Here is a 17,191-nt window from a genome sequence, read left to right as displayed (position 1 = left end):
CACGTGTACCACAATCCACGCACACGCAAGTCCAGCAGTCAGCCCTGCGGAACCCGCGTATATGAAAAGTCAGCCGTCTGTATCCGAGGGTTTCACATCCAGAGAGTAATGTACTTTTGATCTGAGTTTGAAAAGCATCTGTGTGTAAACGGACCCGCGCAATTCAAACCTGTGTTGTTCAAGAGTCAACTGTATGTGATAAACGCTGAAGATTCAGGATGAGGGACTGTTCCTGGAATGCTGCCCCTTTCCTCTCCTGGCTGCTGGTCTGAAATATTTAAGAACACAGGTGAAAACACATGGCTTGCCCCTCTAACTCCTGTTCCCAGTGTCTGGGGTAGCACCAGGTTAAAGGTATCTTAAACTTTTTATCATTTTTTTTTCATTTTGTTTTTATCTGTGGGGCAGGTAAAGCTTTTCCTCTGCACTTTTAGGTTCTTTGACAGGGGGTCTGCAAATTTAAATGACAAAAGCCAGATCAGTAGGAGGAAAAAGTATACAATTTTATTACTTTATATGCAACGGGAACTCGCAGAAAAGAAGTAAAACCCAGGAAGCGGTTAAACTTAGTTAAACTCGAGGGCTTGTATAGCATTTTAACAAAGGAAAGGCAGTTTGGCCTGTAAGGGATGATAAATTGTTGGAAAGCAGGAAATGTATGGGGGGAAATAATGAAAGATAAGGGTTATTTTAATAAGGTTTGTTTATGAAGGCTCATCTTGGTGCTGAATATCTGTCTCTGGTGATGTCAGGTCACAGTCTGAAATGTTATTTCTTGGTGCACTCATGGCCAAAGAATGACCAGACACCCCAGAGTAAGGCAAGCATGAAAATGAGGTTTGTTGGTGAGAAGAAAATAGGATTATAGAGCAAGAGCAAGATATAGGTTTACAGAGCGTGGTACCACAGAAGCCAACTGGACCCATTGTCGTAGCAAAAAGAATGAGCAAAAAGGGCTTGGTTATGGTCTCAGTCTCATTTTATAGGATCTGGATAGGAACCTCACTGTGGTTTAAACGTCACCGTGGAACCACTTTGATTGGGAGTTATATGACCTGAGTCCTACTGTGCATGTGGATCTCCCAGGAGTCCCTGTAAAAGCCCATTGTTTGTGGGGGTTTGAACCACAGCAGCACCCAATTTCATTCCTAGGAGAGCCAGAATCCCTCACTATATCTACCTGACAATAAGAATCTTTCCCCTCTCTCTCCAGCAGGTGGCCTATGCTGATCCGTTTCATAGCCATTTCTAATAAATAGTAGGGAGAGAAATGGTATGTAGTAGAACTTTTTCTCCCCATCAAAAGATTTAGGGCTCTTTCTTTACAGCTGTCATCCTGAAATCCCTTCCTTGTGAACCAGTGTCAATTACTTGATCACTGCAAATAGGAGTCCTTAAAAGTGATGGTCACTGCCAGCCATGCTACATGGTTATACAGACACTCCTCAACTTACAATTATGTCCTGATAAACCCATGGTAAGTTGAAAATATCATAAGTCAAAACTACATGTAACACACCTAACCTACCAAACATCATAGCTTAGCCCGGCCTACCTTCAACATGCACAGAACATGTAACGTTGGTCTAAGTTAAGGCCTATTTTATACTAAAGTGTTGACTATCTCGTGTAATTTATTGAATACTACACCGAAAGTGAAAAACGAAATGGTCGTATGGGTACTTGAACTACGGTTTATACTGAATGCATACCGATTTCACACCATCCTAAAGTCAAAAGAGTCTAAGTTAAACCATCATTGAGCTGGGGACCATTTCTATTTAAAAATCTCTCATCAGTTCTTATGAGTTTAAAGATTATGTTGCATCTGTAGCGTAAACCGTCTTGACATCTCCTGTGGAATGTATGGGGGGATTGAAACAGTAATAGAGGCAAAAGGAGGTAGAGTTCAGGATACAGTAGGACTTGAAGAGAAGTGGAAGGACGGCTTCCCTCTCGTCACACCTGGCCAACCTACCTCGCTGAGAACTTCTGCAAAAAGGCAGAGAAGAGGCTGGGGTGAGAGCCCATGGCTCACTCCACTCCCTGGTCTCTGCCTGCATAGCAGCTGTCAGGACTTGTAGCCATCATCCCGGTGCAGAGAGAATTTCCAGGGCATTCCAGTTCCCACACTGGGGCTGGCTCCGGTGAATTGCTCCAGCAGACATGGGTTGTAATTGGGGATTGAGTTGTTCCTTGACAAAGGAAGCTGTTTCAGAATGAAGAGCTGTCATATCCTTTCGGCCTTGAATCTCCCAGCTACATGTTCATCAAATCTCTCTTCCCTCCCTTCCCCATCACCATTTTAATAGATAAACTCCTAGCTAGAAAGAGTGACTTAAATATATGGGTTCTACATTATATTCCACTGTATTCAGCATTCCGCTATTATCAGAGCGAAAATGTCAACCTTTTAATGCCGGCCCTGGCTAGATCTGAATATTTAAAAGAGGCTTCTTTTTAAGCCTTTTTATGTGTTGCTATTTATGCCACCCCCTGCCCTAGAGATTTAGAAGAAATAATCTCTCTGTTTTGTTTTCCTTCCCTATGAAACCCCAATCTTAGGCGGTCTGCCACTTTTTCCCTGACATTTCCTTTACATAGTGCTGCTATTCTAAACTGATGGTCACAGAGTCCTTCTCAATAACAGGGAGACAAAAACGCTCTGCATAGCTGATAAATTATAAGCAGGCTCCATGTGTTAGCTTGATGGATTGTTATAGTGAATGTGTGTGAGTCATGGGTGTTATTTTTGGTCAAAAGAATTGTGTGAACTTTTCTCCTCTATTTTGAGTGCTTTGAAATGTACTACTCTTTTTTTTTTTGTTCCTTAAGATGTATGTCAAGGAATTCAGTACCATATCAGAATAGTCATTTTCTAGTTTTCAAAGTTATTGTTTTGGAGTTGAGGAGGTGGAAGGACTGAATAGAAAAGAACTGTGTGCTGACAAGTATTCCAGCGTATTAAATGTAAGAGAAAATTCTAGTCACCTGCTTCAAAGCAGTGGCCGACTCCCCCACCCGTCTGTACCCCAGGGATCAAGTTTAAAGCTGCAGTAGATTTACTGTGAACTTACCTGGAGGCGTTGTGATTTTAATTGACCATTGTTTTATGGCTAATGTAGAAATGCCCGATTTTTATTTTGGAAGATTTCTTTTCAGCCAGACTGCAGAGTACATAATGTTTGATAATCACATCACCGGGTGTCTAAATCGCTGTGTCCCAAAGCAGCTCTGCTCTCCGTCCCAGGGATCACTGGGATCATTGGCTGATGTGTATACCTGGTGCCTGCCTTGCTCTAGTAGCCAGGTACCCAGGAGCACCTTTGAGCTCAGTGCTTATCAAAGTGGGGCCCGAGGGCCAGGGCTAGGCTGCAAGCTAATTGTTTCTGGTCCATCACAAGATGAGTACAGAAATTGAGAGGAGTGTTTAGAAACTCTTTTTTGACAGCGTGATTTTATGCTGTCAAATCTAACAGTAAACACTGGAGGCATTACCTTGATGTCTTCTTAATTTTTATTGCATTTTACAAAAGTATTGATCTATGATGGAGTGGAAAAAGAAAACCAGCCTTTCACCAGTGACAGATTGAGTTGTGCTGGTTTAGCTACTGCAGGCACACTGGTCAGCGAATGTTGGGGTCCCCCCACCCACCCGAGACTCGAGGCATTACTGATTCAAAAAGGGAAGATTAGGGAGGTTGTAGGAATTTTTTTTATCTTTTAAGTTTTCATTGTTCCTCTTACAACATTTCTTGGAGCATCTCTTCCGTGGGTTAGAGGAAAGCTCCTGCAAGGGTGAATTTTGCAGCGTCTCCTCCAGGTGGGGTTGCTGAGATTCGCCTGAACGTGTGCACGTGGCAGCCGGTCCCCGGACTGAGCAGGCGCTGGGCGGCTCTCCTGCCACTCCCCTGGGACAGTCACTGTGGCCAGGGCTGACCCTCCACCTGGTAGGGATAGCATCAGGGAGCTAATGTCTGGGGAATGCTCTGGAGTTCTGCAGAGAAAAGGCAGAGGCCACCCCCGTGTGATCACATGTGATACCTTGAGCTAAGGGAGGAGAGCTGCAGACAGAGGGGAGAAACCAGGACAAGAAAATCAAGAGTTGAGTAATCTCTCGACTTCTCTGCAGTCCCTTGGGTTGCCTATTCTTGTGGCCTTGAACTGTTTTCCCAAATGGAAAATTTGAGATGTGACGGTGGTGAGGGAATGAGGGACTCTGGTTTTGCCTTTTCCGCTGCTGGGAATTTCTCCCCAGGGATAGCCACGAGGCTCCCTCTCTCTCTCTCCTTTCCCAAGTCTTGGTTTAAATGCGGCCTTCTCTGTGAGGCCTCTGTGGCCCTGTCCCCCCCCCCCCCCCCCCACACACACACACTCTATCCCCTTTGCCTTTTTAGTTTTTCTCTGCAACATGTATCATCTAACACTGCCGTCCCCAACCCCTGGGCCGTGGACTGGTACCGCTCCAGGGCCTGTTTGGGGCAAGGCCGCAGAGCTCCGCAACCCCTGGCCCCCGTCCCTGGAAAAATTGTCTTCCATGAAACTTAGGAAGAGGGAAAGGGCCCCAGCAGTAGGTGAGCCAAGCGAAGCTTCGTCTGTATTTACAGCCGCTCCCCATAGCCGGCATCACCACCCGAGCTCCGCCTTCCCTGCCCTACCCCCGCTTCCTTGTCTGCCTTCCCTTCTCCCACCTCACCCTGGGGAAAAATTGTCTTCCATGAAACCTGTCCCTGGTGCCAAAAAAGGTTGGGGACCATGGATCTAACATACTGAGTCTGTATATTCTGTTAACCAAAAAAAAAAAAAAGAAAGAAAAGAAAAGAAAAAGAGAAAAACCATAAAAAAAACCCAAACTCTATAAAATAATTTAAAGAGGTTTATTCTGAGCTGAATCCATGCAACTGGCCTGGAGCACATGGCCTCACGGGGTCTTGAGGTAATGTGCCCTGGTGGCCAGGTGAGAGTTTGGTTTTATACATTCCTGAAGGCAGGAATTCCATGCAAGATGGTAAGTCGATCCCCAGAAGGTGTATGTTGGTTTGGCCCAAAAAGGCGGAACATCTTGAAGGAGGAGGGGTTTATAAGTTGTAGGTGTGTTTGAAGATTCTTTCATTGGCAATTGGTTAAAGAAATGAAGCTTTGTGTAAAGGCTTTGTGTAAAGGCTTTACCAAAACGTATGTGGTCTGTTAAGTACTTTGGTGGCCCGCAGGTGTGGTTTAAGCGGTGTCTTGCATGGCCTGCTGATGTTTTAGCATCTTATTCTAACAAAGAGTGACTCCACAAAGAGTCATGTCTGACCCCCCTTCTCCTCATGGCTGGCAACTCGGCTTTACGGTTTTTATGGTGTCCCCTTGGCCAATAGGGGGTCTATTCATTCAGCTGGACAGCTTAAGATTTTATTTTAGTTCATAAAAAAATTTTATTGTAATACGATGTAATTAATGTAATGTCATCGATTAGATGCAAGTTTACAAGGGCAAGGTTTTTGTCTGTATTGTTTGCTGCTGTATTTCCAGGTCTAACACAGTGCCTGGCCCGTGTCAGGTGCTCAATAAATATTGGTTATATAAATGAATGAATAACCAGCAGTGAAGGGGCAGGATCGCAGAGGTGCCAACTGTGTCCAAGGTGGCCTTTGCCATGTCCACACAGCTCTGTTCACTGAGCCATTGAGTTGGAGCCACTGGAAGGGCACAGTGAAGGGATGTAACCAGCCTTTAAGCAGCACGTACTGTATGCTGCGCACTGTGGTAGGCCTTCTGTATTCATTATCTAAGGATCCAGTCACCCCATGCGATATGTATTGTTAGCTCCATTTCATAGATGGGGAAACTTGAGAGGTTAAGAAACTCACGCGAGGTCACCCAGCCCAGTAAGTGGCAGAACTGGGATGCAACTTAGTCTATCTGATTCCTTCCATCCGGAAAATGTACAAAAACAGTCACTTGCTCACCATGTCTCTTGTTGCTTTGCTTTCCTACCTACAAAATGGGAATTTGTTTTCCTCATCCATCACCAAATGTTTATCTTATGAGAGCAAGCATTACTCAGATAGTACAAGATATGAGTTTTACAAAATATGGGGCTGAAAAATTAGAAGGAGTTCTTGAGTAATGTTCACCAGTAACATGGGTTGAGTGGAGATCAGGGCTGGATTGAATCCAGCCAATGGGGATGAGTTTTTTTCTATGCAAGACTCTGTGCCAGGCACTGGTTCCAGTGTTGCCACTTGCTGCTATTATTCCAGATCTCTCCGTAGGCTGAGACCATAACCTCTAGACTCAGCTTATTGTCTCTCATTTTAAAAATATTTATGGGAGCATCTGCTAGGTGCTTGGGAGAGGTCAGTAGAGAGAACAGAGTTCTTGTCCTTCATGGAACTTATATTTTAGTAAGGAGAGGGAGGCAGGAAATCAACAGTGAGCAATAAACCATGAAGGAAATGATACGGTATGTTGGAAGATGGCAAGTGCTCTAGATAAGGAAGGTGGTGCGGGGGAAGGTTGCGGTGTTAAATTGAGTGGTCCAGGAGGGCCCCATTGAGGGGGTGACCTTTGAGCAAAGACTGAAAAAGGTGAGGGTGTGAGCCCAGAGGCCATCTGGGGGGAGAGCATGGGAGGAGAGGGATCAGTGCCCTGGTGCTGAGATGGGATCGTGCCTGGTAGGTGTGGGAGACCCAAGGAGGTAGAGACAACAGGGTACCCCCACAAATGAGATACAGAAGGTGAGATAAAGTGAGTCAAGGATAAGCAGAGATTTAATCTTTATGTTCTTTCCCTTTTATTCCCTTGGTAATGCCTAATATAGTTTCCTGTTCCTCAAAGTATTAGCACTGAAGTCTTTGGAAATGTAGCCACTGCAGGTGGGCTAACACCCTAACGTCTGTGGATTTGGGTTTCTTCAGCTGTATCATGACGGGAATCTAGGACATAATCTTTAATATCCCTTGTCTGACTCTTTTTTGAATGATTCCCTCCCAGGAGTTGTGTTGTGATCATTTCCTTCCCTTCTTCCCTCCTTCCTTCCTTCCCTCCTTCATTTATTCACCATGAGTCTTTAGAGCACTCGCGGCCACACAAGCACTGTCTGGAGCAACACGCATAGAAGCGGAGGAAGTAGAAAACAGAATCTCTGCCTTTCAGTAGCTCGTGGTCTCTTCTTGCTAAGGTTCGAGAAGAAGGTGATAAGTCAGTGAGAATTAGAGCAAGTTACCGTTAGCAAAGTGAGAACAGCGTGGTAGAACAAGGGGGAATGTGAGTGAAAGGCTCCAGTAGGTATCGAGATGGGGGCAGTCAGGAATTTCAGGCTCAGGAAACTTGGAAAAGGGACAGGAGTGTGGCGAAGGTGTGCATGCTCTGGGAGAAGGGGTGATGAGGCTGTGAGATGAAGCTGTATTGAAAGGGAAGGCTGGGACCAGGCGCGGTGGCTCACACCTGTAATCCTAGCTCTCTGGGAGGCCGAGGCGGGCAGATTTGCTCGAGGTCAGGAGTTCGAAACCAGCCTGAGCAAGAGCGAGACCCCGTCTCTACTATAAATAGAAAGAAATTAATTGGCCAACTAATATATATAGAAAAAATCAGCCAGGCATGGTGGCACATGCCTGTAGTCCCAGCTATTCGGGAGGCTGAGGCAGGAGGATCGCTTGAGCCTAGGAGTTTGAGGTTGCTGTGAGCTAGGCTGACGCCATGGCACTCACTCTAGCCTGGGCAACAAAGTGAGACTCTGTCTCAGAAAAACAAAAAACAAAAAACAAAAAAAAAAAAAGAAAGGGAAGGCTGATGGAGAACCTGCCACATCATCTCTGGATTTGGGCAGGAGGTGGATCTTAAGAAAACAGTGATGTCATGAAAATAGGAATGGAAAGATGGGAATGGCTGTTGGGTACTACGTGAGCTAGAGTAAGGAAATGAGGAGATGGGAAAACCAGCCCAGGAGACTGTTAAGTTTCCTCTGGATCCTGATTTCAGAAATTGTTGCATATCACGGATTTCTTCTCTGGCTGCCTCCTGGAATTGTAATCAAAATCCCGGGCACTGAGGTAGCAAAGAAAAATTCATTAAACAAGAAACATTTGAAGGGGTGGGGGAACCCACCTAAGCAAGAAATTGAAGCTTTTCCTGTGTGGTTGTCCTAAATTTTAGAATTGAACTCTCTGTTTTCAAGAGTTTTAGTGATAAGCTCTTAAAAAAAATTTTTTTTGAGAAATCAAATAAGACTGCCTCCTCCATTACTTGTCCAAGTGCCCTCTGGGAGCCATTCTGGAAGCAAAGAACTTCCCCAAATTGAGGTTCATGGCCAACTTCAATTTCCTCCATCCCATTGTAGTAGCACAACTTGTACATTTGCCACCTTCATATATGTGTTTACTCTGATGGGTTTTGTGTGGTTCAGCTGGGCTTGGATGCCAGCATCAATGAGCCCAGTAAAGCCCAGCATTTATCCACTCCGCCATTTCTGATTGTATTTCTGTGTTGATATTTCCAGGCTAATCTTGCACAACTATTGAGAGATTCTCAGGACCGAAATAAACATCTGGGAGAAGAAATTAAAGAACTTCAGCAAAGGCTTGGAGAAGTCCAGGGCGACAATAAGGTAGGGTGAATATTTGATGGGAAAAAGCTCTGATGCATAATTATGCGTTGGAGGTTTATGTAGCACATCAGAAAAAATGCAAGGCAGCATTTGTTGAAAAATTTGTTATAGATTTTTAGATTTATAATGAAAATTCACAGTTTAACATTTCTTATCTTTATTACATTCCCTGTGTGTGTGTGTACATGCATATGTGTTTGTTTCTGGGTACCTCTAAAATATTGTCACAGCCCATCGTAGAGCCTTCATTATGTTCAGCTTGGTGGTGAATAACATTGTGGTTGAGGGCAAAATAAAACCCAAATGCTATCCTTTCCCCACTTCTATACAAATAATGGATTTGTGGCTCAGCTGATTTGGAATTATTCACATTTGGTTTTGAATTTTAAGTAGTCATCCTACTAATTATGTTCACATAACCAATTTATTTTATTGCTAAATTTGGCAATTTGTATGGAACATTGCTCAAAATCCACTGCTTGGTATTAATCAAACTCCCCTGTTGGCAACGTTAATTATAAAATATGAACTCATAAACTCCAAACTAAATGTGTGCACTCTCTCTCCCAGCTAAAGCTATGAACAAAAGTACAATGGAGAAAGGAAAGAAAAACTACCGAAGCTTAATTCTGTCCCCCAAAATAATTTCCCATTTTGCCAGGATTGATTCATTTTCAACTCCTTGCCAGGGGCAGTTTGTGCAACAGAGATGGTGTTGGAGTTTTTGTCTCAGGAAAACTATATCGTACGTCTGTGTGTTGAAGGGGGCCTTCTTGGGGAAATGTTTTCGATGTGTTACCAAATTCCTTGACAGATGATGGTGATTTTCATTGTTGTTGGGAGTTGCTGGTTATTACAAGATGCCATTTTGAAAGATTCTCTTTTAAAAGAGTCTCATTTTGAAACAACTCTCTTTTAAAAATGCACAGAATTGTCTGGATCATGTAAAGAACGCTCCCATATACGAGAACAGAGAGGACTTTGTACATACTGAGGCCCAATCTGAGGGCATATGCTTACCTGGGAAACCAACTCTGCATAGATTCTTCTCCACTTAATCTGCCTTAATTTTTTTTTAACCTTTTAGATTTAACATAAATTTGAAAAATGAGGCTCTACCATTGCCGGTCATGACATAGAGGGTGGAAAGATGCCCAGGAAAGGTTCTAATTAACACTGGACAAGCTAATCAGCTCATGTGGCTTTATGCCTCAGTGAAAGGAAGTGAGCTCTATAACCTAGGTGTTTGGTCAATAATTAAAGGCCAGACCTTCTTAGTCACTTCCTCCAGCAAAAGCAGCAGGGCAAGGTTTTCTAAAGAATAAAATGAAATGTGTGCAGTAGTTTTTCTTTAAGCCCATGAAAATACTAGAGGAATTTTGGAGACCTTTATAAACCCACAAAATGCTGAAACATTTTGTAATGTGACTTTTGGATTCATGGTTCTTCTTGGCTGATAATTTTTTTCCTATTTTATTTTCTGTTTTCTGTTTTCTGAGCTATACCTTCACCCCAACTTCCCTAAATACGCTTGTGTCTCATCTTTTGGTCACTTTTAATTTCCTTTGCCTTTTATGCGTGACAGTTTTCAGAGTTGACTTTTGCCACTGATATTTCATGGAAAGAAAGGGAGGGCATGTGTGCGTGTGCAAGCGTGTGAGTGTGCGTGTGTGAGTCTGTGTGCGCGTTTGCATGTGTAACACTAAGCACAGACTGGGCCTCCCGTTGCTTTGTCACAGGCTGAACTTTGTGATTTGCTTGCGCTCTGAGTCTTTATTCCACTAGCTGGATACATTTATCAAACTTTGTTTTCTTACCCAAGGTTTGGAATTTAGTGACTTATGTTCATGGGCTGTGAAGCAATTTGCCTGCCAAAAGGTGCAGGGAGGATGTTCTATGTTCAGCAGAACCCCCATCTCGGTGTCTGGCCTCTCCCAACCTCAAAAAAACACTAACCCAGCCAGCGAGCCCCAGAGGTTCGATTTATTCTCACTTTCGCTAAAGTCCCTGGGCTGGTTTATTTTCAGGCCTGTGTGAGTCACAGCCATCCTCCCCTGCCCTACCTCCAGTCCCCAACATTAAGGCCAGATTGCTCATCCCGTAATGACACCAGGCTTCTTGAGAAACTCAGAAGCCCCTGTTCAAAGGTAGCTGTGACTGTGTCGTAGAGAATGAGTTAAACCTTTGGGGTTTTGTTGTGTTTTGTTTTTAAGAGACAGTGGTCTCCCTGTGTTGCCCAGGCTGGTCTCCACCTCCTGGGCTGAAGCAATCCTCCTGCCCCAGCCTCCCGAGTAGCTGGGACTTGGGACTACAGGTTCATGCCATTGCACCCAGTTTGTTTTGCTTTTTATTCTTTTCCTCAAAGCCTGTCACATTTAGCAGAGGGGGGTTATATAACAACTTTAGTGACACTGATGTTAATAAGTTCTGATAACCCATTACCCTCTGACCAGCCTTTTTTTGTTTTTGGGTTTTTTTTGTTGTTGGTTTTTTTTTTTTTGGATTCATCATGTCACTTGCTGCTCCAACACTCCCACTACCTACTGGATCCAGTTCCACCTCCTTGTTAGCCTCCATGATCTGTCCTCTGTGGATTTCTCCAGCCACGTCCTTGCCACTAGTCAGCTCATACTTGAGCCCTAGAGTGCTAATTTCAGCCCCTTTGCTGGACCCTACTGCCTGGTGCCTCAGGACCTTTGCACTGGCTATTTGCTCAATCTGGAACACTCTTCCCCTAAACTTCCTTGGTAAGCTCCTGCTTATGTTTTAGGTCACAGGACAAACGTAGCCTTCTCCACCTCTTAGGTGTCAGTCCTGTGCTGCTGACAGTGCCTGGCTCTGCCCCTCTAATTGCAGCTTTGTGGCACCCCCAGCCTCAAGGGTAAGCTCTTTGCATTTTGTGTCCTAAAAATTAGAACTCTTAGTTCTCGCTGCATAGAAAATATTTAATCTTTATTGAAGGAACAGAATGGAATAAAGGAATGCGTGAGTGAATAAAATGAATGAACAAAGGGAATGTAAAGAAGAGCAAAAGGATTCAAGGAGGAGGAAGAGAGGAAGGAAGGAAGCACACAAGAAACAGCAGACTGACTGCCATCTGGATGTCATCAGTACCTCGCTTTGGCGTAAGGAGTAGTTCAGAAATTTGGAGAAAGGAGCTAGGAAAGCAACTGATCCAACAGGGGAAAGAAAAACAGGCCAAGGCGTAGACGCCGGGCAGCCCCTGGGGAGAGAGCAGCGGGTCTGAGGCTGAGCCGGCGGACAAAGGACGAGTGTCCTGCTCTTCGGCTGGTTCAGGACTGTTAAATTCAGGAATACTGACTAATTGTTGTTGTTGGACTCCGAACCCTGATGCCACGCGGGGGGAGGGCTGATGGCACCATTTGATGAGTGACTGTCGAAGTGGAAGATTTCTGTCTCTGACTTGCCATTGCAACTGATGACCTTTATCCACATTTTGGGAAGCCCAGATTCTAGATGTTAAGTACATTTAAGAAACAAGGTGATAGGAAATTACTTGCCTTGGATATTTTAGGGTAGACTAATTTTTCCATTTGTTCAGCTAGAGCCTTGGAACCCTACGTGCCATAAAGCATTTCCAAACGGCCTCTTGAAAGATTTGTTGCCACCCTGGCTTCCAAGCAGTTTAGCACTCACGTGGTGGGGGTGGGGGTGGGGGTCGGGATGGGCATCCAGTGGCGGGGGGCCTGGGTCATCAGTCACCTCCTGTCACCTCTCTGTTCAGTGCCCAGGAATTTCTCGGGCTCCCCAGCTCACACAGATCCCCAAGCCAAAACCAGATGAGAAGTGTGAGAAGGGAAGCCTACTAGATACCCTCCCCTTCCTTAAAAAGTCCAGTTCTTAAAGGTTAAAGAGGACGGAGGAGCCCTCTGGGGAGGGGGCTGCTCACAGTGACACAGATCACCCTGGAAAAGCTTTGCACGTTGCCCAGGGCCGTCAGCCTGTGAGGAATAAAGACCAATTGTATGGGAGGAGTCGGACAGTGCTGAGACCTCACATTGAAAAGGAGCCGGGGGAGCCAGCTGCAGTCCCCTTGCCGGCCAGAGGCCTGCCCGCCTCCTCTTGTGGGCATTAAGAGGAAATTCAGGGACAGGGGATCAGAGGAGAAAAGGGGTCTCTGGCTATTTAAGGATTAGTAAGGCAACCAACAAAACTAGCAGGGTACAGTTGAATCACAGCGACAGTAGTCCCCCGCTTACCTATGGGGGTGCCTTCCAAGACCCCATGGATGCCTGGAACCAAGGCTGGTACTAACCTTCGTTGCTGTCAGTCAGGGCACGCTTCTGTCCGTGTCTTCCCCCTGCAGAGGTAAAGCCTTTTCCATCTTAGCTAAGCACTTACCATGCACTGTGGCCGTAACTTTTGCAGTTTGAGGTACAACAGCAAAAGGAGCAGAATTTCTTTTTCCTTTACAATTTCACGGACAGAAGATTCATTCTTACCGTAGATCTTAGCAAGCTCAGGTGTAGGATTTTTTCCCCTCCCCTTATTAAGTCAAGAACTTTCACCTTTTCACTTGAAGCACTTTATGGCTTCCCTTTGGCATATCCAAATCGCCAGCTTCTCGACTCTAGCACTTTGGGACCGTTATTAAGTGTAGTAAGGGCTCCTCGAACGCAAGCACCGCAGTGAATACCTCGGCAGCTGATCTGATAAGCAAGAAGGCACTAAGCAAGTAAGGGGTGGTGGACAAAGGGATTCACATCCTGCATGGGATGAATTGGGATGGTGCAAGATTTCATCACGCTACTCAGAACGGCCTGCAGTTGAACACTTACGAATTGTTTACTTCTGGAATTTTTCATTTAATATTTTCAGACTGCGGTTGATTGTGGGTAGCTAAAACCAAGGATCAGGGAGAACTGTCCCTGGAGGTGTGCCGGAGAATCAGCTCTCTGAAAGAAGCAGCCCAGCTGGTAGCACTTTGCCATGGTTTAGATACTTGATACTGTGACAGATATCAGGCTACCAAAGACTACACTCACTGAACTTGGAAGGATTTGCACTCTAGAAAGAGCCGGCTCCAGCCTGTTCCTGCGAAGTGGAGTGGTGTAGTGCAGTCCAGGACGTCCATCTTTGGAAATTGTTAGACCCAGGTTTACGTTCTAGTTCTGCCGGTGATTGTCTGTATCGCCTTGGCAAGTCAGTTTCCCTCCAGGCCTCAGTTTCCTCATCTGTAAAATGGCAGTAATAATGGACTTGGCAGGTTTCATCGTTCATTCTCCCACACATAACTGGGGACTTGCTCTGTACTGATTAACATTCTAGCAGCGGAGGATGCATCGAGGAATAAGAAAGACAAGGTATCTGCCCTCATGGAGCTTATATTCTGGTTGGGAAGACGGTCAATAAGAAAATAAAATACGCAAGTGAGATCATCAGATAGTGGTTAGTGCTGAGAAGAAAAGAAAGGAGGACGAGGAGATTGAATTATTGGGGGGTGTTCATGCAGTCTTGTTTGTAAAGGGTCTCTGTGCCTGACACCCAGTAAGCGCTTACTAGAGGGTAAGTGTCGCTGTGATCTTTAGCACAACGTGAGCCCATATTGACTTAGAATCCTCTCGTACAAGAATTCCACCATAGATCTTAAGGTCTTCCTTTCTGTTGATCAGCTACTTCCAGTGAACTAGGTATGTGCACCCTAGTAGAGACAATGATCCCGGGGAGAAGCTGGCATCTGGCAGATGGATCCCCAAATCTCAGCCCTCCTAATCACCAGCCCATGCTTTGCCGGCATCAAGCATGATTGCCTTGGTGCCGAGCTCCTGGAAGCTTTCTTCCATGGTGTGTGTCCCTTGTGGAATAAGCACCTAATAGGACACGCCAGGAGCAGCAACTCATGTTCCCACTGGGACAGCTGGCAGTTGGTTTTCTTCTCTGATCGCTTCTGTTTTTCTTCATTTTAGAGATTATGGCACTTTCGAGCGGAAGACCAATAATCCCGTGTGATGTATTCAAAAGCAAGAAAGTTCAGGGTAGACAATGCTCCTACCAATGTCATGCATTCACAGTTCCTGGCCCCTGCTGGCAAATTTAAACTTAGCTGTGGTGATATTGCATAAACACAGGGTTTCGCCCTTAATAACGAGCTTCATGTTACACCAGCTGACGGCCTTTAAGTGCCTCTGTTTTATCTGATGTTGGCGCCATAAAATACCAGAGCCGTTCTGCGAACATACCTCTATTGACATGGGACTTCTGATGGATTCAGTGAGCAAACCAATTAAGTTAAAGCTATAAGCCAATAAAAATAGACCAATGAGTGCGCAGGTGACTAATTGAAGTGTACTTGGTTTAAAAAAAGAAAAAGAGTGCTCAGCTGTGGATGTTCGTAATGGACCAGGATGTGGGATCAGAGAGCGCTTTGTAAAGCTGTTCCACTTTATGCTTCAAAGGGAGCAGAGAGATGTCCTAGCCAGTAGGAAACTCCAATGAAGATGGCTCTCTAATGAAGGGCTCTCACCTTGGGGCATCATAGAAATTAATTACAAAGAATTACAATGAGTGAGAAGGCCCTTCACCCCTCCAGCCCCATGGTGTCTTGTTCTAACTGGGATCTTGGTTTTGAACTATAGCCACTGCTCAGCTAGTCCAGCTAGTTCAGCAGTCCCTAATGTTTTGTCATCAAGTGAATTAGATTCTTTGGGTCTTTTTTTTTTTTTTTTTTTTTGAGACAGAGTCTCACTCTGTTGCCTGGGCTAGAGTGCCATGGTGTCAGCCTAGCTCACAGCAACCTCAAACTCCTAGGCTTAAGCAATCCTCCTACCTCAGCCTCCCGAGTAGCTGGGACTACAGGCATGCACCACCATGCCTGGCTAATTTTTTCTATATATTTTTAGTTGGCCAATTAATTTCTTTCTACTTTTAGTAGAGACGGGGTCTCGCTCTTGCTCCGGCTGGTTTTGAACTCCTGACCTTGAGCCATCCTCCCGCCTCAGCCTCCCAGAGTGCTAGGATTACAGACGTGAGCCACTGCACCCAGCCTCATTGGGTCTTTAGAGTCCTAATTTGAGCCTGTCGTGGTTGATATGAGCTTGTAGCCTGGGTAGACCACATGACCAAAATAGCATGGTTTGGGATATTCATCCCATAGACCATGTATCGTAATTATACGTCTTAGAGAACTGGTTCTGAAAGGTATTTTGGCCCGAGACTTATTTTATAGTATACCATATCCAAATTACACACTAAAATAAAAAGAAATCAAAGCTTCTTTAAAACTGATGGGACACTATAAAGACTGTGGCTTTGAGAGCAAGGTGTGATGAAAGTAATTCAGGGTCTTCCTAGCTGTGTGATCTTGGGCCAGTGGCTTGACTTCTGTATGCCTCAGTTGTTCTCATCTGTACGGGTAGGTAGTACTTACCTTGTGGGGGTGGTTCAGTTCAATGCATTTCAGCACATCTTTGTTGAGAACTGACTGTCTGGTCTGGGGCTAGCACAGAAAATAAAACCAGTGAGTCCCTGATGTCTTGGGGTTTCCATTCTAGTGGGGCCAGGTGGACGGGTAAGTAAATAAACTAGTAAGTTTCACAGATTCTGAGATGCACAGTTTTTCATGTTCGAACATCTCTGAAAGAGTCAATGATATCATGCAGTTCTGACTGGCACTTTTTATTCTTTTTAGGGGTGCATAGTGGTGGGTCTTAAAGTTGATGGAATCTTATATTTGATGAAATGCAGTGTAAAATGTCAGGGGGTTGTAAGTGCTAAGTAAAACATTAAAGCAGGCGAGAGGGCTAGAGAGTGCAGCCCAGGTGGGGCGGTGGGGAGTGTTTCTATCAGGTGGTCAGGGAAGGCCTTTTGCTCACGTGCGTGACGCAGAGCCCTGAAGGATGGGCCAGGTGGGTGTGTGCAGGCGACGGACAAAGACCCCAGTGGCAGGAGCCAGCTTGGGGTGTTAGAGGCTCTGTGGGGGGGGCCATGCCCCTTTTGCTGGGATTAAATACAAAATTTCTATGAAACACTTAACCCAGAGCGCGTTCTGGAGGGGAGCCGCCGGGCAGGGCTTGTCGCTGCAGTTGTGACGAGAGGCAGCCCAGAGCCCTAAACTGCCAGGGCTGGTACCTGACTGCCACTTACAAGGTTTGTGACACAGGCACGACGTCCCTTTACTTGTGTGGCTCAGCTGCTTATCTGAAAATGGGGCTGACAGCCTTACTTGCTAGGGCACTTGGTCCATTTAAACAGGTTAATGTGAGTCGACACTTAGGACCGTGCGTGGCACGTGGCGTCAGTGCTGAGTGCTACATGGCCGAAACCTTTGGGGTCGGGGCCTTCTGAACTGTGCAGGGGCCCCGGGCCAAGGAGACCCGGCTTCGGAGCCCTGTGCCCACCTCCCAGTGGGGTTCTCCCCTGCAAAGAGGCGATGATGGCGTCTGCCTCCTGGAGGTGTGCCATGCACTGAGTGGGAGGCTTCCTCCATCTAAGAAGCGTGCGAGGAGTCCTCTGGGTATCTGAGCCTCGGTCGTGGGGGCCGGGGTGTTTCAGTGCATATGACCAGAAAGTTCTTGCCATCACGGAGCGGACGGTTGGGTGGGCACAAGCAGGTGACCGAGGCCATTGCTGGTAAATACG

At 45.6% G+C, this 17,191-nt stretch overlaps 1 protein-coding gene across 2 annotated transcripts in view; it reads left to right on the top strand.

Annotated features, from left to right (window-relative positions):
- CCDC149 (coiled-coil domain containing 149) overlaps window positions 1–17,191 on the top strand; it is a 97,382-nt gene that overhangs the window by 44,261 nt on the left and 35,930 nt on the right. For both annotated transcript variants that reach the window (XM_012737473.3, XM_012737471.3), the window contains exon 4: window positions 8,486–8,593. In XM_012737473.3, coding sequence (XP_012592927.1) covers window positions 8,486–8,593 — 108 coding nt within the window. The remainder of the gene's footprint in view (window positions 1–8,485; window positions 8,594–17,191) is intronic.

This window comes from Microcebus murinus, chromosome 3 (genome assembly GCF_040939455.1).
Source record: "Microcebus murinus isolate Inina chromosome 3, M.murinus_Inina_mat1.0, whole genome shotgun sequence".
NCBI classification, from domain to species: Eukaryota; Metazoa; Chordata; class Mammalia; order Primates; family Cheirogaleidae; genus Microcebus; species Microcebus murinus.
Note: the sequence above shows the minus strand (reverse complement) of the source record. Positions and strands in the feature narration are given on the sequence as shown.